At 42.9% G+C, this 23556-nt stretch overlaps 2 protein-coding genes and 1 long non-coding RNA gene across 3 annotated transcripts in view; 2 read left to right on the top strand and 1 right to left on the bottom strand.

The window, feature by feature from the left end:
- The window catches only part of nudcd1 (NudC domain containing 1), a 34242-nt gene extending 29157 nt beyond the window's left edge, over positions 1–5085 (top strand). The window contains exons 9-10 of the mRNA XM_042077098.1: positions 3066–3225; positions 4217–5085. Coding sequence (XP_041933032.1) covers positions 3066–3225; positions 4217–4506 — 450 coding nt within the window. The 3' untranslated portion in view covers positions 4507–5085. The remainder of the gene's footprint in view (positions 1–3065; positions 3226–4216) is intronic.
- Positions 5086–5522: 437 nt separating this feature from the next.
- On the top strand, positions 5523–23254 carry LOC121695680. The gene is made up of 4 exons (XR_006026136.1): positions 5523–5868; positions 6986–7113; positions 11790–11856; positions 23152–23254. It is a non-coding gene; the product is annotated as an uncharacterized LOC121695680 (long non-coding RNA).
- trhrb (thyrotropin-releasing hormone receptor b) lies at positions 13648–16734 on the bottom strand. The gene is made up of 2 exons (XM_042076738.1): positions 15876–16734; positions 13648–15630 (listed from the first exon to the last, which is right to left on the bottom strand). Exons 1-2 carry the CDS (start codon positions 16644–16646, stop codon positions 15199–15201), a joined length of 1203 nt encoding a protein of 400 aa, XP_041932672.1. The 5' UTR covers positions 16647–16734; the 3' UTR covers positions 13648–15198.
- Positions 23255–23556: the final 302 nt, after the last annotated feature.

The following is a 23556-nucleotide window of genomic DNA, read 5'->3' as shown; positions in this document are numbered from 1 at the left end:
TGACTCCTGGCTATGGAACTATGGTACATCCTGCATTGCTTTGTAAGCAAGTGGCACACAGAGCTGATGATTACGTTGTAGATGCACCAAGCCAGTAATTTTGGTATGAATTGGAAAGAACATAAAGCACATCTAACAAGTGCAATCATCGGCTGTTATCCTTTATTTCTCTCATAAAAGCTTCCTAAAGTGTGTTGTTTTTGTCCTTTTTTTTGTTTTGTTTTTTAGAGTTTTGTGACAAGTCTTGCATTTTTTTCACAAAAGACTGGGTGTAAGTAGCAGATGTGACGAGCGAAAACCCCAGCTGACCCAGGGAAACTGACTGGCAAAGGCTGAGAGAAATATAATGAGTCTGATGAGAGGAGAGAGATGTGCGCTGGACGCTCTCCTTCCAGAGCGGTTTCATTATCAGGGCACCGCTTTGACGCGCTACATCTGCCTGAGACCAGCTTTGCACACTGTGGGAGTGTGTGTGTGTGGGTGGGGGGGGGGGGGGTGTATTTGGGGGTAAAATTGTTCAGGACTTTGGACTTTCATTCCCCGAGTGGTTTCATTATCATGGTACTGCACAAACCCATAGACACTTCACATCTGCCTGAGACCATCTCAGCACCTGTGTGTGTGGTAAGGGGGATCAGGGGTCGGGGGGGGGGGGGGGGGGGGGGGGTTGTTGGTCCACCTACAAAGTGAAGACTACCCCATCGCACTAGAGGTGTGGTGTGGTGTGTTGTGGTGGTAGTGGTGGGGGTTGGAGTCCACATTAGTGATCTGGTGTGGTGATGGTATGAAGTGGGGGCATGGGGGGGGGGGGGGGGGGGGCTATTGGACTTATTATAGGCCTGCTCAAAGAAATTCACAAGAAAATAACACCCTATTTTGTGGATTCACACAAACTTGGAGCTTGGAGATATTATTATTTTAGCTTGTGCGATGAGAGACGTGTCTGTAACCACAAAACTAGTACGCTTTGGAGATGTTTATGTGCCCAGGTGCGCGTCATGCACCACGTTTTGGAACTTCGCATAAGATCTTAAGGGTGCTTGGTTAAGGGCACTCTGGTTAATGAGCTCCTAACTGTGGAAAGCTTGGCACTGCCGCGTCTCCGCCTGCTGAGGGGCCGTGCCATGATGCGCACCAATGATGAGGATCACCCAACGCATGGGAGAGGAGAGGACACTGGGGAGGACTCCAGGTCATGTCGGACAGAAGCATCTCTGCTTTTACTTCGCCTTAATGATTTTATTGATTTGCTCAATTATTTATGGACGGTTTTGAGACTCTGTTGATGAAGATGACCCGACATGTAGGAAAAGGGGGGCAGACCGCCTCAGACAGGAGCTCTCCGCTACCGCTCCGTTACTGGTTCAGACCGAGCTTTTTCAACCACTTTTCTTCAGAAATATACTGTAGAAGGGAGGCATGTAGGTGACTGGCTGTTTAGCTCAGATATATTAGCAATCTTGAGCTTTGTTTTGAACAAATTGCATAATCATCTGAGAGGACTGCTTCTTCGGTCCTGCAGTGCAATTTGCTCCAACATTGTCTTCAGATTTTGAGAATAATGTGGTGTTCCTAATCACCACGATCACAAGAAAAAGCAAGGAGCGAGACTCCCCGTGGCTCATGTGATGGGAGTGTTACCCTCTAATTACATTGAGTTCTCTACTGTAATAGACTCAACAGCCATTAGTTCCTCTGTAGCATGACATTGAGCCACATTCAGCCAAATGATAATGTCACTCTCTGGAGTAGTAATCCAGTGAGACGAGTCTGTTATGTCTGGGCTCACCAAGCGGGTTTTGTTGAACGAGGGAGGGGTGGGAGTTTAAGCCGAGCCATGTAGAGTACATAATTAATTTAAATTTAATTCTAAATCTTTTTTTCATTTTTATTATTATTATTATTATTATTATTATTATTATTATTATTATTTATATCTCTCACACAATGTAGTTTTTGCCTGGTGCTTATGTCATTAACAGGTAGTCGAAACCTACTGGTCAAGTAAGAATGCACTTAAGTCAGAATATGGAATGGGTCGGAATAGTTTTGTGCTAAAAGGGATTTATAGGCTACCTGGAACAACCCAGTTTCAGTGAATTATGCTAAAATAGGCTAACGGTGTCAAACTGGGTTATTACACGCACAGAAAAGAGAAAGGTATGTATCTCTTATCTAACTCTGCGGTACACAAGAAATTGGCATGTTCCTATAATAACCGTACAGGAGACTCTTTGACTCTGAGCAGTTGGTGTTCAGCTTCTCGTGTTCCAGCTCCACTCACCAAACCAGACACAAGCTGCTCTGAGGCAGCATCCAAAGAGGGCATTGCCGACACATCACTCACGTCTCTGTGGGAATCTGTCGGCCAGTTTCTCGTACGCCGATTCAGCCTAGTCCTAGACTAAAAGCCTTTTTTTTTTCAAATAGAGATTTCCATTGAAGTTCCCTTTTAGTCAAGGACGACCCATAATCCATGACCAGGAAACTGTTCCTGTGTGTCTGAAATGATTAAAGGAAAGACAGCCTTGACAATGTCATGCATAGATGAGCTTGTGTGGCTTGTCCTTCAACATGACGGGTTGATATATGTGTGAACTATGGCCACTCAGAGCTAGGCTCTGGTCACTGCACTGCCTAGACAGACATGAGGTGTACTAATTCAAGCTTGCTGTATAATATGGTCAAAATTCCATTTTGTAGTGCCCAGGAGAGAAATAATGGCACCTCCTCAAAAAAGCTCCTGAAGAGATGTCCACTTCATGGCAAGTCTACCCCATAGCTGCTTTTTAAGTTTCAGGTAGTTTTAATGGATTTCTCCTCTGCTCCCAACCAATTTAAAATCCACTCTTAATATATAATTAAAAAGAGAGCTCAGGCCAACAGCAGACCATTGGGCCCATCACGCAATATTAACCAAAGTGAGACAATAGTCCAGCATCTGCATTCTGAGCCAGATTCAGATGACCTTGTAAGAGGACTGAGATATGATGACCTCCACCAGATGGTCAGAGAGTTTTGTGTTTGTTTGTTTGTTTGTTTATCGTTGTGTTTTCTCTACCTAGGTAAACCTGGGCAGCCACCAGTACCTGTTCAGTGTGGACGTGAGCCCAACGGACATGCCATGTTTCTGCCTGCGGCACGATGTGGATGCCCTGCTCTGGCAGCCCAGACCTGACCAGCCTGATGCAATGTGGGAGCACGTCGCCACATTTAACGCCCTTGGTAAGCCAGCCGGGAGACTGGGGGAAAATAGCAAACATACTTTTTGTGTGTGTGTGTGTGTCCCTTTGTCTGTGTATGTGTGTGTGTGTCTGTCCTGTCTGTGTGTGTGTATGTGTGTGCGCGTGTGTGTGAGAGTGTGTGCATTTGTGTCTGTGTGTGTTTGTGAATGTGAGTGTGTGTGTGCACTCGTGCTTCTTTGTATGTGCTCCTGTATGTATGGTTGTGTTTGTCCGTGTGAGTGCATGCTTATTTGCATATGCTCCTGTATGTGTGTGCTTCCGTGTGTGTGTGCTTATATGTGTGTGTGTGTGAGACCGAGAGAGAGAGAGGGTGTATGTGCACGAGTTTGTTTGCATGTCCTCCTGTATATGCGTGTGTGTGCATGTGAATGCATTTATATGTGCGTAGCATGTACTCCTGTGTGTGTGAGAGTGTGTGTTTGTTTGTATATGTCCATGCATATGTGCTTTTGTGTGCTCTTGTATATATTTACATGGCTGATTCCTTTTAGGTGATTCTTGAAAGCATGCAGAATAGACAATTGTTTTTATGGTTGTTATGCTTCATGCATTCCACTTTTTCACATCTGTAGTCCTTGTATTTCACAAAAAGACAATCCTGCATCATTGGCACACTCAGTAAATTGTGGCTCTAATGCTAGCCTTAAAACACACAATAAAAACATTTGGAAAGGCACGATGAAAATGATGTTTCTTTTTGGAATGCTTGCACAGAAGCATGTGGTGCTTGGTGTGGTGAAAATGGCAGCTTGAGCTGAGCCACCAGACTATGACGAACATTGCCATTAAATCCAGCTCTTCTCTGCATGGTGTTCACTTGAATAACTTGTTTTTCCATTTACATTTTTTTAAAGCCCTTCATAAGTTAATATGGAATAGAGAGGAATAACATTTGCTTAGGTTAGATAAAACTCGTCAAATGAACTTTTCAGCTGTCAGTCAATGCTGTGCACGTCCACTCATTTCTCCAGGTTATGTCCAGGCGTCGAAGCGTGACAAGAAGTTTGCGACCTGCGCTCCCGACTTTTCGTTCGCCGCACTGGGCGAGTGCCTGCGGCGGGTCTTCCTGTACCGGCAGCCATCGCCCGTGGACACCGTCCTCTTCAACAGGAAGCAGGGCCGCCAGGTCGGCCAAGTCGCCAAGCAACAGGTGGCGAGCTTGGACACCAACCAGCCCATGTTGGGCTTCAGGGCTTCCAAAGAGAGACTGTACGTGTTGACCTCCAACAACCTGTTCGTCCTCAAGATCAACAACCAGTGAGATGCAAGCCGCAAAATAGATAGGTCAGAGGTCAAAAGTTGTCCATTAGTCAGTCAGTGGAGACTATAGGACTATAAGGGTCAGGCAGAAGTCAACTCTGTTGTACTGGTCCCATGTGAATTCATTTCAACACAATGTCATTCCATATTTGTATGTCAGTCCTTTGTAAGATGCATAAAGCTGTTTCTAAGTAATGTTGTGGTTAAACATGGTTATATAAACTGTGCAACAGGTTAAACATGGTTATATAAACTGTGCACAGCCAGGAATGGACCACACATTCTGATGTCTCAAATCTGACATTTTATCCTCTGAAAACCAGGTTCACCTCTTCTACTCTCTGCAAACCCAAAGAAGTCTGACTGGTGAAAAGCAGATATGAAATGTGTATTAGAAAAAAGCAGTACATTTTCCCAATCATGTTTAAAACATGTTATTGACCACGTGTTCTCTCCTCTTGGTGTCTACATGTCCCCTTTGTGTTATAAATAGGTGAATGAAGGGTGCTCTTGAGGTGATCACCTTAATGAATGTATGAGGATGGCTGAATCTAATAAATATCCATATAATTTGGCAGAGTTCGCTGGTCCTGGTCCTTAATGATGGTAATTAGCTATTGTTTATTGTTTAGCTCTTATTGTTTATCGCGCTGCACCTGCTCGTTCATGATTAGCGCTGATTCCTCAGTCTGTCTGACTTGAGTTTCTGTTTATTTCCCACTTTACTTTAGTACCTCTCAGTTCATCTAAACAATATTACAATAATACATCATAAATCAGTAGTGTTGTCTTCCCTGCGCTTCTGTTTCTTTTGTCCTGTTTTGTTGTTGTTGTTGTTGTTGTTGTCATCTGTGTTTAGAATGAGCCTCTCTGTGTGTTCTGCAACAGCTGACAGATGTCTGAGGTAGTCTGTGTTCCAGCTTGACTCACACCTAAGAGCATGCAGAAGAAGGCTGTTGCTGTTGCGTTGCTTAACCAAAGGCTGGAAAGCAACAGATGCAGCAGGGTTTCAAGTGTATCTGACTGGGGGCTGGGGGCAGAGAAATCACTATCTGTGGGCTGTGTTCCTCACCTTACTGCTGCCTTCTCTTCTGGAGAAACGCTGTTGTTTGTCAACCTCAGAATACAAATTTGCACAACAACATAACTATTTATTAAGCATAATGTGGCTTGTTTTGTCTGAATTAAGTATTTTTTACTTATAGTGTTTCTCAAAGGAGTTGCAGTTTATCATAATGTTCCACTTATTATGCAAATGATAGGGTATTCGTAGGAAAAGAAGCTCAGATTAAGTAATATAATTCATCAATATTCATTTGATTTTTCCCCAAGGAGCCGATGCACTCAGGCCTTTCACACTTCAGTAAGTAGAATTTGTACTTGTGATTCATGTTTATTTTCTTCAGTTTCATAATAGCCTAATTTCTCTTGTTTATGTCTTATTACTCACTCGGTTGATGCATATCGTTTGTTACCTACTTTTACTACTACCTATCTCTATGTAAAGCAAAGTTGCTTGCTCTGAAGGCCATATTTGGTAGATTAAAGGGGCGGTCAGTGTTTTAGCTGAGAGGAAAAAAATGAAATCTCTCTACTACTGCATTAATGGCATTGCAGAAGGATGGTAGTTCTTCCTGTGCAATTTCTGTTTTGGGAGCATAAAGTGCATGATTATGTTGAGAAACACTGGTTGTTTATCATGTTTATTGTGGTCAAAATTAATCCAAGACAACTGGTGTGAGACTGCAGCTTTATTCACGACGCTGGGAGCATGTTACCCACATGAAATGTCAGTAACAAGTAACAAGCCCACACATCTGTGGGTGAAGCCAACTCTTATACCCTTAACACACACCCACGGAAATGTTTGCATATTTGTCAACAACTTAATTTCATATTTAATTCAACCTAATCTAATAATGATGCCCAAAAGCATGTCTATTAATAACACTGTGGGTTAAATGCAAATCAGAGGAAGATTATTTCATATTTGCTGTCTTGTAAAGGTGTCAAGATGTCTACAGCAAATAAATCCACTCAACTGGATTATTTTATTTATAAAGGGCAATGCCCCGTGGGTATCCATGCATTATGCTCATTGGGGAGACTGATTTCTTTGTCTCTGTTGAGTGCATTTACAAACATAGGACCTTGAGTATAGGTCTATGTCATGTCACATGCCCTCCTTGACTTTTCTCGGATAACTCATTTTGTCTTGTCAGAATTTAATTAGTCATCGTGTTGTACATAGGACAACCTTTACTGATGTTCTCCCTGCAGGCCGTAGGGTGTTATTCATTTAATTCCAACCGATGGTAATGACATTGTTTCTCACAGGCTTGTATTTTTTCCTCATAAGGCTGTCTGCATTCGTTCTTGCCACAGATTTAATTACTGCTACGCAATTGGATTGGCTTGTGCCGTGTGTTTTTGTATTTGTAATTGCCCCTTGTAATTGCCCCTTCGCCCCATATGTGGAGTTAACAGGGTGCGGCCTCAGTTGGCTTGTTCCACTAATGTACCAGGAGATTGCCTGTCAGAATCTCTCCAACTCCTCAAATGGGTCTTCACCATCCACCTCCACCTCCCAGTATAAAACACAGCTAAGGTAATCATGCCCCCCTACAAACACACACACACACACACACACAAGTGTAATGCCGAAGACAGCCACTGAAATTCAACACTATCGCCATTTTGTATATGATGTGTAGCTGTGAACTTTCAGAATTGTACCCTCATAGATATTGGTGATGTACTGTATGTCCGTAATGTATCCTCATGTTTACCTTGCCTAAACAGCAATATCTTTTGTTTATTTGTATTTTATGCTTACATTGCATTGCTGTTAACCTCCTTCTTGTGATCGATGAGCTAAACTTCAGGCAAGGGACCCCTGCTCACAGATACTGCTTATTCAGGTCACCCAACACTCTTTGCTGAGACTAAGTTGATTTCTCACCCCTTTGTTTTAGTAAAAACAGTTTGTATGTCTATTCCAAATATGTCAGTGCAGGTGTTTAGAGTCCCATCTGTGTCCCTAACACATTCTTTGTTGAAATCTTAACAACACCTGTGAATATCATTAAATTAAATATCAACACGTTCTGTGGCATGATGCCAATGTGCTAGCCTGACGAGCCAGACCCACATTAAAATGTAGGGTCTGGGCACTCACCGTTCACAGTGCTCAGTCCGAGGGGCGGGATAATCAGTTGTCTTTCAAATTCCCTCTGCACGCAATAGGACAGCGGCAGCGCTATTAGTCCCATGCGTTTCCCACCAGCGGAGCTAGTTGGCTAGTTCAAACGTTTGCCAACTTAATAAAAGCTTAACTCACACTGTTCGCCAACAGCAACATCCATCTTATTTGTTTTCAAGTAGCAGGGAATTCAAGCCAAACCGTTGCAACTCTGCCATCAATCATTATGTTAAGCCCACCTAACGACTCTATACACGATTTCATTGGCCTGATTGGCCTGAGTTTCGATTTCTGGAGCTCACAAGCCAACAGAGAGTTGCTAGACTAGCCCTGGCAGCTGCCGCTAGGGGCGCGTCTAGATTTCTAGGCTACCAATGTGCTGCACCACCACAGAATGTCTCAAACAGTGTTTTAACAGAGTGATAAACTTTGACTTCTTATGGCCCCACTGAGGTGCTTAGAATTCAGGGTGGGTTTCTTTGTGTGTGTGTGTGTGTGTGTGTGTGTGTGTGTGTGTGTGTGTGTCAGTGTGTGTGTGTGTGTTTGTGTGTGTCAGCAATGTGCCCTGCACTCACACTCACTCACACTGACAGGTGTGCAGATTGGCATCTGGACCTTGTCACTGGCAGAGGGGAGAGGAGGACCTGTTGTGTCAAGAAACTGCCCGGGGTGAAATGAGTTTCCTGTTTCCTATGTCTGCGGGGGCATTCTCTTAAGATATAGTCCCACACACATATACACTCAGAAAAAAAAGACTCCCTCGTGATACCAGCATAATAGCAGACATAAACTTGTCACAGGTAGAAAAACAGGCACCGATGCGGCATTCTGAATGTGCCCATTCTGTAGCCCTTTCAGACTTGTGGTTCCCTATGGAGGAGAAAAAAGATGTTCAACACATCCACATATGACAATGAGGATTAGTCTAGCATTGTGTTGATTTGGTTGGTCTGAGCCACCTGTTTTTTGTTTCCCAATACATACAGAGCAATGACTGTATACAAGCACACTCTCAGAATGGACAGCTGAAGGGTTGTGAGTACCTGGGGCTGACAAAAATGTGAACGCCTTCAAAATCACAACTAGCACCTTTAAAATCCACTCCACTGTTAATCCAATCAGTTCACCCCAACAAGTTGATAAACAAACATACACCATCACTCTAGCTTTCCTTAATGGGAAAAAACTTTTCTTCATCATCTTGCTAATTCGCTTTCTTTCCTATTAACTTTTATTTGTTTTTTTTCCCTCTTTGTGATCAACGCACCGTCACTCCCAGTTCAGTTACAGCAAAAAGAAACACATCCATGTCTAGTAATGTGCATTTTAGCTGCATGGTAAAGTGGTCAGTCATCCGATCCCTCTCTTTGTTCGTTGTAAGTCGTATGATGTATGTGTTCTTTCAGGAATAATTAGTCTTGAAGCGGGAAGATTGGGCATTGTTGGCAGAGGCTATAATTATGGCCGACCGAGCGACCGGCTTCTCTTGCTGCCTCTCTCTGCCTCTTCGCCGTAATGGATGTCACGCTGTCGTTATATCACAACAAGAGACTTTTTTATTGCCATGCAACATTCCCAATCTGGGATAAATGAGCCAGAAAATTAGGTTGCTTTTTTTCTCATCACCCGCTTAGGTTTATACCTTCTCTCTACCTTCTCCACCTCCCTTCCTCCCTCACTCCCACTTTTCTGTCTTTTTGTTTCTTTCATGCTGTCCTCTCCCCTCTCTGGTCTGCTTTACCCTCTCCACCCCATCTCTCTCTCTCTCTCTCCCTCTCTCTCTCTCTCTCTATCCCTCTCCCTCTCTCTTCTTCTATCTGTCATTTTTGATCTAACTCTCTCTCTCCCTCTCAAACTCCTCTTATCTGTGTACTCTCTCTCACTCCCCCCTCTCCATGTCTCTCTCTCTCTCTCTCCCTGTCCCTTTCCCTGCCCCTGCCTCTCTCTCTCTCTCTCTCTCTCTCTCTCTCTCCCTCTCTCACTTTGTTCTTCCTCAGCAGTTTCTGCTGCTGCCTTCGGTCTCCACCTGTGCATGTTCTGAGCGTGGGATCTTTTCAGTGGTCAACAACATAGAGTTAAACAATCAAAAGGATACATATATGGGCATGGGCATGACGTCATCATCTTCCTTTCTGTGAGTGTGTGAGTGGGTGGGCGCCCATGTCTGCGTGTGTGTGTGTTTGTGTGTGTGTGTGTGTGTGTGTGTGTGTGTGTGTGTGTGTGTGTGTGTGTGTGGGTGTATGTGTGTGTGTGTGTGTGTATGTGTGTGTCACAGATGGAACGGAAGCTCTTTTTTCCTCGGCCAGGTCTAATTCACAGCAGAAAGGAAGCAGGCCGAGGCAGCGTGCTGGCTGTGTGTGAGACACAGAGACACAGGTGGAGTGGAGTAGCCTTTCCGTCTCCACTCCCCACCGTCTGCGTCATTAAGAGCCTTTATGAGAGCAAGAGAAAGGTGCCTGGAACAAATCCCCTACTACCAGGCCTTCAAATAGTCTCTGGCTCATTCTGTGTGTGCCTGCGTGCGTGCCTGCGTGCGTGCGTACGTGCGTGCGTGCGTGCGTGCGTGCGTGCGTATGTGTGTGTGTGTGTGTGTGTGCGTGCCTGCGTGCGTGCGTGCGTGCGTGCGTGTGTGCGTGCGTGTACGTGTGTGTGTGTGTGTGTGTGTGTGTGTGCACATGCACACTCTGTGCCACATCGGCACTCTCCTTATATATCCCACGTGTACATGTGTGTACATATGTGTGTATTTTTATTTCACTATGTGTGACACGGAGCTCGCTCAGTTCCACTCCAAGAACTTTGAGCTCCCTAGAGTATTTAGGTGCCATAGATTTCTTCTATAGAGATCAATGAAACTATGACAGTTGTGTCCTTGACATTTTTTATTTGCTATAATAATAGTGGTGGCGTGTCAGTATTAACATTAGAAGCTAGAAATCATTCTACACACATACGTGAGACTTAACCCATCAGTCGATATCTATCTGTGTGCCTGTGTCTATCTGAAGACACATTTGTCCTATGCTCCTGCAACCTTTTAGAAAGTAGGCTGACCTCTGAGGTTAACTTGCCCTGTGTCTGTTCATACCTGCTGGGGACTGTGATTAACCCCCCCCACACACACACACACACATACACATACACACACACACACACACTCCTCTAGTCTCCCTCTCCCGTGGGCACTTCTCATCTCATTACTCCCCGAACTGCAAACGGATCAATACAGCTGTAGGGGAGGAGGAGGAGGAGAAGGAGGAAACAGCCAGCGGAGAGAAAGGGAAAGAGGAAGTGTAGAAGACAGATAGAGAAGGACAATCTGTTCTCTGTCACCTCCATCCTGCAGGTTGACTGGCTGTTAAAGTGTGTCCTGAAAATGAATAAAAGCATGCACATCCCACATGCAGGTGCAGCAACAAGAGTGAGTTATGAATGCTAAAAACAGAATCCACACACTTCATGCTGATAGGGGTGGGGTTGGAGGTGGGATGCCCCAAAACACCCTTTGGGCACTCTACTAAAGTTTAATAAACAATGTTTCAGCCTGTGCATTCTGGCACAGCGAACATCATCACTTCCTGAGCATTTATTTCTTTATAGTGCCTGTTTTTTTGACAATGACCATGACAGTGTGCAGTACTGCTGTTGGCAATAAGTAGCTAAGTATTCTCTCTCAGTGGTTGTCTTTAGGCAATTCCAGCACCTGTTGATTCGGTGTGTTTATGTTTATCTCTGTATTTATGGCAGTAAAGCCTTTCCTGTCTGTCCACTGACTCTGCTACGCACATGTCTATTTGTTGTATGTATAGAGAGTTAACACTCACCGAAGTCAAATTTCTTAGTATACTTGGCCAATAAAAAAATTGATTCTGATTCCGATTGCCCAACAGAGCAGTTCATTGAGTGTGTTAATCTGACGAACCTAGAAAGGACAAAAAGACTGCTTTTGTTAAACCAGTGGCACATGTTTTTGTCCTAACCTGGCTATACCAGTTCAATTCATACAAAGCGATGGTATTAATTCAAATAATCAGCCTAATGCTGTTTGACCTATATGACCCCAATCTTTTTCCCCATTCCAGCAGAAGAGTAGCACCACAGTCCACATACGAGAGGTGGACAGCATCTTCTCATCTGTTTACCAGCACGGTGAGTTTGTTCGATCTGAAAGCCAATGACAACATACATCATCACATGCATGAGCACAGCCACTGCTACATATTATGCAGATGAATGCGCTGTGGGTATTTGCATAATGAATGCCACCGTGTCTTCATAAAGAGAAATGAAACCCCAAAAATGAGATCTCCAAAACCACTTTCAGGTGCAGATTAACTTGGCATATCTATATAACATATGAGGATGACATTGGGTGAGATTAAATGTCATTTGAAGTAAAGGGTAGCCAGTGAACATCTGGCCCGTCAGCCATCCACCTCTACAGTATCTACATAAATATGAATAAATATGAGAGCAGGCAGTTTAAAAGACAGCTATTTTCTCCCTGATATGCTAAACGGGAGATATTGACATCAATCTACAGTCCCCTCTGTTGTGAGTGTGTGACATATATACTTTGGAATAGTTCTAATGATTTTATGAACCCAGATACAAGTGTTGTGTGATTGTGCATGATGCAGCATGTGTGTGTGTGTGTGTGTCTGTGTATGTCTGTGTATGCATGTTTATCTCTAACTGTGTGTGTGTGTGTGTGTGTGTAAACATCCATACATATGCTAATGAATTGATCACATTTCCGTGTACAGCTCTGTCTTTTCTTCTCCACACGAATAGCAGCTCAGTAGCAGTTCCTCAGCTCTGCTGAGCTGCATTGATCCTCATCTCAGCTCAGTGTGAGGCTCTGTGTTCCCTTCTGTCAGTAGGACCTGCTCAAGAGAATCCAAACAAACAGCAGCTCAGCCCAGATACTCACAGCTGCACAGGAGGCTACTGGAGCGTACCGTATATGGGCCACGTGAGGGCCAGATCACGGCCGAATGGTTGTGAGACTCAGCTAGTCACCTGCTGTCTGTCTCTTTGTCTACTGATCTGAAGCAGATACTAACCCCATGAGGGTTTGTTTGCAAAATGTCTGCTTGTTAATTTAACACTCATAATTATAGCCCCTTTCACACACAGTAAGATATAAAAGTAAAATAAATGTTTTCACATGACCTACCTTGCATGCCATGGTATGAAATGTTATTTTAAAAGTTCTTTACCACAAATTTAGAATTTAATAGACAGGACAGCGAAGAGTTGACCAGAAATGCGTGGTAGAGACACGTAGAGTGGGTTCGGATAATGATCTCAGGTCAGACTCAAACCTCGGTACCTGTGGGCACTATGCCTGTAGCTAATGCTACCGATGTACTACGCAGATATAGACCCTTTCATCAATAAAAACAAAAACAATGCTTGAACGTTCTATTTGGGCCCCAATCTACTTCCTCTACATTAAGATAACATATGGAATGTTAAAACGGAAGTCTTGTGGGGCCAACTATGATGCTGATAATGGAACTCTCTTGAAAGGGTCCATAGTTTTTATTAGTCAGAGTATGTTCACTGGGTGTCAAACTCATTCCCTCAGGTGTTGATAGTGCCATGCTCTATTCACTGAGCTACAGGAGTCCAGAGATTAAACTTTAGTTTGCCAAGTTGTTATCTCCGCTGAGGTCTGTTGAATCGTCTGCACAGGAACATGTGAGTTTCTGGGTAGATTTGGAGTGTTGTGATGTTTGCTTTGAGTACTGAGCATTCATTATGGCCCTTTGTTTATCAGAACAATCTACGCTGATTAAGGTTTCATTGGAGACTCTGAAGCCTGCACAAGTGCCATCCTACTGTTTATTGTAGCATAACAGGTAAACATTGGACGAAACATAATAGACTTTATAAAGCCAATAAATAACGAATTCACAGAAATATGCTCTCTTCTCAGCAATTCATGGGAAAATCACAACAAATTGAGTTACCCGCAATGGTTTTATACAATCATAATTGTCAATTTAAGATTTTATGCGGTAAACAAATGCAGAAATAAAATACATTCATATTCACTTCTCACATAATCAGAGACAGAATCAAACTACTCTATGGCTAAACACAGTTTTACAGTTACACAGACAGCTGTTTTGGCAAATATTTAGAAACTTAACAATTTTGCAAACACATATGAGCAGCATAATGTTGTGAGGTAAATAACAATATAGACACATTCATGAATAATGCACATGATCCCAAAATAGTGACTGACTAGAAGTCATTCAGGTCCTGATGTGAGATCTCATCCCGAGTCTGCTGTGGCCCATAGTGGTCATCCATAATAACAATTATGACTTTATTCACTTAAATCCTTTGTTGGTCCCAGTAACTACAATAATGTAAACTTTCTGAGATAACATTAGTAGTTTTCAACTCTTCAAGAGTCACTCTATGATAAAAGGCATCAGAAATAAAGCATTCACAATGCAATATGATGACCTGGCTCAGATGCTAAAGAACTATATGGCATGGCAGCTCACTAAGCCATCTAATGATCATACTACATGTAACCACATGACAAAATATGAAACTTCTTCCCATCACTTATGCAGCAAAAAGCAAAAACAACAATATCAGACCTAATAGACACATCCATTTCATTTTCTTATCATGCTGTACATTATTTATCCTAGTTGAACAATCTTATCTTTTTTTATAAAGCAAGACATTGTCAGACATACAGACTAGTCAGATGCTTTTGTTGGATACAATTTGTGAGTAAGCCTTGCAATGTTCTCTCCCCTATTGGATGTGTTTTTTTGTTCTGCTGGGGTGCAGGTTGGGAGTGGTAGTAGTGGACAGTGGTCCTATTGAGATTCTGGCCATGACCTTGTGTATTCACATCTAGCAGCTGAGGCGATGGTATTCAGGAACTACAGACTTCCTTAGAGCTTTAGAGTGCCATGTGAAATACTCTCGCTCATTCCCAAATACAGAGAGAGCCAGGCAATGTTTTAATAATATGCCTCAATTTCAGGTTCATGTCCTTTAAGTGCAATCCGAGGACTACTTTTTTCTAGTCCATAAGCTCACTGAGTGTATTATTGTCAATATCATTGAATATATAACATCACTGAGCTTCACTGCTTCTTTGTACCTGACCATTGGTTAATTTTCCATTTCAAAGGAAAATTATAATGCAGAGGAAACATCTTCAAATATTTTTAAAACTGATTATTTTTAATGTAATCAGTCATTACACCTGTAACTGGGTGTGTAAATGTGTTGTGCTTAAAGTGATCTGTCCATTTAAACAGGGACACCAGTATGTTTGAGGGCCTCTGTTGCAGAAGACACTCAGGCGCTGTCTCTGGTTCAGCGTAATCTGATTTAAGTCCTCACTTGTTGCGCTCAAGTGTGTGTGTGTGTGTGTGTGTGTGTGTGTGTGTGTGTGTGTGTGTGGTGGGGAGGGGGGTGCTTCCACTCTACCACCCGTTAAAGAATCTATGCAGAATTTGGGTTAAAAGTCATTTTCACCAAAGTACAGTCCTCTGGATAGAGTGTTTTCTTTTCGGCAAGTAGTTCCTCTGTGGCGGTCAACTCGTCTAGTTCGGTGGTGTAGTGCTCAGTGCTCTCCACCATAGAGGTCTCCTTCCCCGCGCTGTAGGTCAACGCCACGCTGTACGCCCCCTTGGTGGCCGAACTCCTGCGTCCGCACAGGCAAAGCTTGCGGAAAGCCGCGCGGAACTTCTGTGACATGGCATTGTAGATGACCGGATTGACGGCACTGTTTAGGTAGATGCAGCTGCGGCAAAACAGCAGAAACCAGGTGTCCAGGTAGGCTTGCTCCAGGAAGGAGTTCACCACGACCAATGTGCGATAAGGCATCCAGAGCAGGGCAAAGAGGATCACCACTACCGCCAGCATTTTAGTAACCTGGACAACACAGGTAGAGATTGATACTGAGATACAGGCTACTAAATTAGAAAAGACAACTCCAAAACTAATTTCAAAGAAAGTGCAAACAACTACACTCTTAAACTTTTCATGAATTGGTAATTAAGTTAAAACTAAAGTTAACATTTCAGTAACTGAGTGGAAATGTTAACTTAAGTTTTAACTCAACAAGTGACTGAATTTAAGTTTTAACTCAACGAGTGACTGGATTTGCGCGCACTCACCTGTCTCCTGGAAGTGGCAGTAGTGTTGGAACAATGGCTGGACTTTTTCAGGTTAACCACAGTATTTCCCTTTCCGACATCACTTTTTCTGTTTGCGTTTTTTTCACAAGTCAGTGGGTTTAAGAAGAGAATTCGGGCAATGAGTCCATACAGGATAGTGGCGAGCGTAAGGGGCACGACGAAAAATATACCGAAGTCAAAAAAGTATATGGGCATGTAGACGCTTCTTTTCATCTTGTATGCGCATGATATTATGGTTACATCCTTGTACACAGTCTCCACAGTATCAGACAGATACAACCATAAAACGCAATACAGCAAGGTGAGTCCCCACACTAACAATATGATCTTTTTCGCTCTGGATAAAGTGCATAGAAACTGGGCTTTAATCGGATGACATATCGCAATATATCTCTCAATCGTGAAGGCAGTAATTGAACAAGAGGATGCGTTAATCCCAAGGTACTGAAAGTAGGTTATACCGAGACATCCGTAGTGACCGAACACCCAGGACCCGTAGATGCTGTCCGCTATGTTTGGAAGACCGGCGGCAGTCAATACCATGAGGTCAGCCACAGCGAGACTCACCAGGTAACAGTTAGTGGGTGTCCGCATGTGCTTCGTGGTAAGCACCACCAAGATCACCATCGTGTTGCCGATGATTCCCAGAACGCATATTACAAACACCAACACCGCGCTGATCACTTTGTATTCGATGCTGTGGTCGGTCCATGTTGGTAAAGTTTGGTTCTCCACACTGCTGTTCTCCATCTTTGCTTACTTACTTTGATAGCTTTCTGCAGAAGTGTGTTGTTTTGGTTTTTGTCTGTTGTAATTCGCGGTAACCCACTTAAACAAATTTTAACTTTATCGTAGTTAGCTACAGAAAAACTAGTTAGAATATTATACGCTGCTTTTTCCAGTGACAAGTTGTGGACCAGTTGCTTTCCTCCTTTGTTTCAATGCATCCAATTCGGCTTTCTTCTTTACGAGGTTATACACATATTTAGGCTAAGTCCACATAAAAGTGAGATTTGATTAGCATTTCATATCCATTCCCCATGTGAACTTTCCTGCTGGGCTCTGCTGTTGCTCTGACAGTTCAAGCGGATCTCTAGTGGACCTCACGCGTGGTGCTGAGATGTTCTGTCACCAACACGCGTCATTGCGCAATGCAAAGCGCAAGAGGCGCAGTAATAGAGCATAGGAGACAGTATTTACAGACAATTTGCAGGACACCTTTATCTAATACTTAAACATCAGCCATTTCAAAAGGACCCTGACAGTCATATTGGTTTTACTCAAATCAGTATAGCTGAATCTGGATTGTCTGAATATATTCACTTTATCATTAGATAATTGTAGTGGTCATTGTGCTAGAATATGCGCTATACTACCGTAATACATAGAATGGACATTTGATTAAACTGCAGTTCATTAATGCAATAAATGGCCCTACATATCTTCAAAAGCAATTATGTTTAGAGACAGCAGGTTTCTCTAGGATGTCAAAATGTAGCCTGGAAGCCGTTATTTATAGTATTATCCTGTACAGCATTTTGGATATAAGAGCAGAGAACATATGTTACTGAGAGATCTACAGATTTTAGTTTAGTAGGTAGACCTTGGGTTCTGTCTAGAAGTTGAACAGCTCTTACAGTTGTGTTGCAAAATGCATATTGCATGCTTTTCTTCATATAGAACTGTTGAATTGTTCTATATGAGGAATTGTTTTCTTCATATAGAACTGTTGCTTTCTTTGTTTGATACCAACATACATTAGGCCTGGTGAACCAGTCACAGACTGTTTTCTTTATCTCCGTTTGCTGTTTAGGATATGGTGACCTTTCCTTGAAAAGCTGAAACGTTGAAATTCATTTCAGTCCACAAAGACTGTAATTTTAATCACCTATAAAGAAAGTAATTCAAAAGAGAGATTGGTTTCAGGCCAGTACTAGGGGAACATATAGCTTCATTTATCTCCGCGAATAAGCCTGTAGACCTTAAACATAGGCCTCTCTGAAGTCCTCCACAACGGCAGGTGATTTATTCTTAAGGGCCTGAGGCAAAAAGATAAGTGACTGGGAAAGAAAAAGGGGTTCACAGAGACTCCCTGAGTCTTTATCATCCAAAGATGTCAGTGCAATTTTCTCCCACGGAACAGTGGTAGGAAACGAGAAGAAGGACTTGTCGGCTGCCGTGAGACAGACAGTGAGCTTGGGTGAGCTGATTGAGATCGACTGTTGCCAGGGAAAGTGCGATGTTTACCTTTGTGACTAGGGCCAGATTATCTTTCACAAATGAAATCTTATAGAAGCCCGAAAATTCCCTCAGGTATTTTTTTTCCATTGTTCAAGACAATCTGTCGAAATTCCAATGCTTGCCTAAGCATATGATGGTTTTTTATTCTCTTTATCTAAATTATAATGCATTAGTCTGAAGAGAGAATGTCTTAATCAGAAACCTGAGAAGCTTGGCCAACAAACCTGCCTGAAATATGAAGAATCTCTTTATATAGCCTGTCTTAAGAGACTGTGACTGGCATTGAGGTAAGACAGCAGTGATGTTTCTGCTTTAGTTATGTTGCCAGGCTATGTATACCTCATTCAATTGAAAATATCAAGTGCTCTTGTGTGTTTCCATGTAACCATCTCACAAATATTAGAATTAGACAGTGGCATATAAAAATACATATTTGTATCATATTGAGAAATGATTCTCATCAGCTGTAAAACCACAATGTCAAATCATCCATACCATTTTTTAAAAATGAGTCTGCTAAATAGGGTTGTTAATGGCTCATTATGGAACAAATAACCCTTTTTAAAGTGAGCTCCTTTGCAAGAGCGATGACAGATTCACACACGTCTTGACAGCCAACTTTTGTTTTCTGATTAATACAAAGCGTACCGCCAGCTGGCAGCCCGTATTTGATGTTGGATGCATGGCTTCACATTCTTCCTCAATAATTGACTCATCTGGGATTGCACTGTTGCTCCACAGACTTTCCATCGCACAGAGGATATGAGACGCGCTGTGCTGTGCCATGCTGTACTGTACTGTACATCTCCCCCTCACCAAATGCTTTGGGTGCTGGGTAGATGGGCGGCCAGCGAACGATCAGAGCCGTACCAAACCATTCCAAGTTGTGCTATTTATGTCATGGTAGCAGTTTCCAACAGCCGGAGCCACTGACAGTCCATTCCAATGAGCAGGTGAATCAGGATCATCTACTACAGTCATAATGAATATGCTTTTCCTTTAGTCTTTTTTCAGATGTGCCAGGTAAATATGCCTTACTGCATTCACAAGACTGAAAGTGGTGTGTGTGCCATAAAGCCTTTCATAGGTAGAACAATCAAACTCATTTGTTTCTGCCCTTATGTCCATTTCAGTCACCGTTCTATAAAGCAACCTAAAAAACAAGGGCCAGTAACCTCCTCAGCCTTATCATTGCTTCCACAATTATTAAATAAAAGTTCAACAGTGCAAAAATCTGACATCAGTGGTTTGCTATGCTTGAGCACACTCATTGGCGTTAATTACGGGTACTGGTTCAATCGTTAATTACAGGCCAACAAAATGTATTGGTTGAGTAACTTTACTTCACAAATCATGTGCTCCTCATTGCCACAAATGTGGCTATTAATTCTGAAATAATGTGATGTAATTTTATGACAAATACCTGACATTTAGTTAGGTTGATCCTTCTGCTTCACACAGTGGGGAGGTGTGGGGGGGTATAGCCTAGCCAAATAATGGGCTTTTTATGGCAGAGATTATGAGCATTATGACATTAGATCCTTTGCTCATTTAAGATATGATGACAGTCTTATGTAGTTTCCATGGAGCTAAGCAGAAATTTGCTGCCATCTAGCTGTTGATTTCAGAATGGTCATCATGGGCCTTTAAAATCTTCAAGAGATTAAGCTTATTTGTTTGTTCATTTTTGTACTGTTTTGTTTGGACTTGGTTACCATTCATATGAATAGTCAATACTTGGCTAGTAGTTTAAAAGTCCTCTTCGGACTTCATAAACAAGAGGAGAATTTTGCCTCAAGGTAAACATCATAATAATGTTCATTTGATTTTTTTTTTAAATCACAAACTCTTGGTTGGTAGTTGCCATGGTGAGGTTTACTGTATCTTCACAGTAACGACTGTGTTGTTGATGTCTTCCTTTGGCAGTGTTTCACACGCAAGTTAATGTGCCGGGACTCCTCCGGATGTGTTTTATGAGACTAAAGTGGCCCTTGACTACAGCCATGACGGATGGCCATGCTAGCGCAGTGCGAAGGTCAGTTTCGCTGTAAATAAGCCCTGTGATTTCTGTGGCCTGTATTGACCCCAGCACACCACATGAACAAATCAAGGCCAAGAGGAATATGCTGTGCACTCTACAGACCCTACCCTGCCTGCCGCGCCACCCCTCCCCCCCCAAATGCCCCCCCACCACATAACTGCCCCCCCCTGGGCTCTTTGGCGGTTTACTGTGCGCTGGCCGTGACCCCCACAAGCTGAGAAGGGTAAAAAGAGCCTGAGCAGCAAACAAGATAAATTGCAGGGTTGGGTGCAGTTTCACTTGAGCTGTTAAAAGCTGTGGGTTATTGTGCCATGGTGGAGCGCCACACTCGGGGCCTTTGTGATGTTATTTAGGTGACTGTGTACGGTTATAATAGGTTATAAAACTGACTGAGGGGTGTTATAGTGTGAAACTAATCAGGGGTGGAGGCTATGACTCGCTGTGGGATGTTTTGATGATTACATAAAAATCATGAAACTGCATTCACTAGTGAAACTGAAGAAGACTCGGAGCGCGCTCAGTGACTCTTATCAACCCAGCTAATGGATAAGGTTGCACCACTGACTCTGAAATCAAATACCTACATTGACATCAGCAGTATTTGATAGGTGGTTGGACTTCTCTCATCTAATTTGACATCCATTTTGCCTCGCACATTTGCATGGGAAGTGTACTTGAAGAATAATAGTCACACAATGTATACAATAACCCTCTTATGCGTGACCTAATTCCGCTCACCTTAAATATGAAGCTCTGCTATATAGGCTGGCTTTGGTGAACATCTTCACAGGCGCTGAGAAGAGGAGAGAGAGAGAGAGAGAGAGAGAGAGAGAGAGAGAGAGGAGTAATAGAGAAATGTGGGGGTGAAAGAGTGGCGGGGAAATTGAGGGAGATGTGTCGACTCTCCAGAGGGATCGAAAGGCCATGAGCTGTAATGTCCTCTTTGGTGACACACACACACACACACACACACACACACACACACACAGACACACACACACACACACACACACACACACACACACACGTCCCATGCAAACCCTCTGCCTTGTTTTTACTGCGGGATTCTCTCCAGCTATTCTTAGCTTCGCTTGTGCTCCTGTTTCCCGGGTCCGATCCGTCAGCAAAAAGTGCCACACATCACATCACATCACTGCGGCTCTCGGGCTCTTGCATGGGCTTGGGCTGCCTGTTATACAAACACAATGCATCACTTGTGGAAGTGATTTATCACTCTCTGAGCAGACGACAAGGAGAGAGCCAGCCCCCTAAAAAGCCACAAAGACGCCCAAGTGAGCAATCCCCCCCCCCCCCCCCCCCCCACACACACACCACCACCACCCTCTGGTGGGGATAGAGTTCGCTATTATCTCTTCCGAGTGTTTCTCCAGTGTCTAAAAATAAATGAGATGCCTTTGATAATATTGGAAAAGTCGGGTTGAATGCATAATGTAATGCATAATAAAAGGGAAGAGACGCCAGTCGGGTGTAGAACAAAAAAGGAGCGTGCTGAGCATCACCGTGGACTGTGTAGCTCAGGGCGAGGAGAAGAGTGTCAGTCTTGTGTGTTCTCGTTCTGTTTGCTCCGTGTGTGTGTGTGTGTGTGTGTGTGTGTTTGTGTGTGTGTGTGTGTGTGGGGGGGGGGGGGGGAGGGGGGGGGTGTAAGCGCTGTGTGTCTGTGTTTGGTGCTGTTTGCTCTGATCGGGGGTATTTGTGTGTGTCTGTGTTTTTTTGTGTGTGTATGTGTGTGTGCTCTTTGTATCTGTGTTCATTGCTGTTTGCTCTGTGTGTGTCTGTGTGTCTGTGTGTGTGTGTGTGTGTGTGTTTGTGTGTGTGTGTGTGCGTGTGTGTGTGTGTGTGTGTTGCACGTGTGCATATGTGTGTGTCAGTATCTGTCTTTGTTTTGTAATTTAGTGCTCTGTATATTGTGCGTGTGTGTGTGTGTGTGTGTGTGTGCGAGGACACTTGCAACACCTTCCAAGCCACTGACTATAGTCTTTTCAAGGTCACCAGTGCCCTTAGTCACTTACACAAATGTCTCTGGGTAAAAGCTCTATCTCCCTCTGATAGCAAACCTGTGTGCCTTTTACTCTTTCATGGTGGTTCTCTCACTTGCCCTGCATTTATATTTGATTTATTTGTCTTCTTATTTGAATTTGGGATGCTGCATAAACATTACTTGCAGCTTCTGGGGCATTTCTTTGAATGATTCCTTTCTTACTTTCATGGACAAGAGACTTGAGTGTGCATATGCCAAAGAATCTCCTCATTCCCTGCAGTGCATTGAGCTGAAGAAGAATCCTACATGTAACAACCAATCCCAGTTTGATTTATTATCTTTCACACAAAATTCCATCATCAATCATTAATGATCAAAGGCACTTGAAACCAGCACGTAGTTACAGAGAGTTGAGGATGAGAACAATACAAGATATACAAAATATTACAGTTGTAAATATAAATGAATTACATGCACACCCAACACATAGCTCTATACACATAGGTTGTCTTTGTTGTATTGTTATCGTTTGTCTGTTGTTGTGTTTTCCTTCTACTATGTAAAGCGACCTTGGGTTTGAGAAAGGTGCTATATAAAATAAACATATCTATTATTATAATTATTATCATGCTATATGGTATACAGATATACATGATATGATATATATTAACCAACTCATCACTAACACTGGGACATAGCATGTATGAGCACAGATCTATCTGAAGCAACAAGTGGACCAGCTGCAGGAAGCCTAACTAACTGAAAAGATCTTGCTTTGAAGCCAACAAATCTGTCCAATACTCTGGCCAACAAAGCTGTTCAATAAACTGTCCAACTGAAAATAGAGCTCTTATGTTGAGATTTAACATTTTGTATGAGAAAGCAACAGTGTTCTGAATGATGATTTTCAATCCCGGTGTATACAGCCTTGACACCTGAGCGTGACATTTTTGGTATGACTATTTGTCTCCTAGAGACACAGCTGGAGCTCAAATAGCCTTGTAAACATTTCCGCTGAAGAACTCAGCCGCCCAAGGAGAAGGGAGATCTGCATGTCAGGGACTGGCTTGTTCAATGACCAAGATGTGTATGATAGACATTCAGAGGCTCTCAGCCTTTACTCTGACATTCACTCTGGGAAAAATCCATCACTTTTGTCATTTGCTAGCATGTCTATGTGTGCATGTGTTCATGGGCCAGACTTGCATTTGTGCATTTGTCCGTGTGTGTCCATGTGTACAATCCCTTTTCTCTTTCTCTCTCTCTCATATCTTTCTCTCTCTCATATCTCTCATATAAATGTGCATGAGTGCATACATATAAATGTGTGTATTTATGCATTTTACATTGTGTGTGTGTGTGTGTGTTTGTTTATGTGT

Source organism: Alosa sapidissima, chromosome 21, assembly GCF_018492685.1.
Source record: "Alosa sapidissima isolate fAloSap1 chromosome 21, fAloSap1.pri, whole genome shotgun sequence".
Taxonomy (NCBI): domain Eukaryota; kingdom Metazoa; phylum Chordata; class Actinopteri; order Clupeiformes; family Clupeidae; genus Alosa; species Alosa sapidissima.
The sequence above is the reverse complement of the archived record's forward strand: the minus strand, read 5'-3'. Positions and strand labels throughout refer to the sequence as shown.

Bases quoted from the DNA above. Each gene is read 5' to 3' on its own strand.
- trhrb (XM_042076738.1), bottom strand. From the start codon at position 16,646: ATGGAGAACAGCAGTGTGGAGAACCAAACTTTACCAACATGGACCGAC. The intron at 15,631-15,875 runs GTGAGTGCGCGC...TGTGTTGTCCAG, and splicing joins CTGCCACTTCCAGGAGACAG to GTTACTAAAATGCTGGCGGT.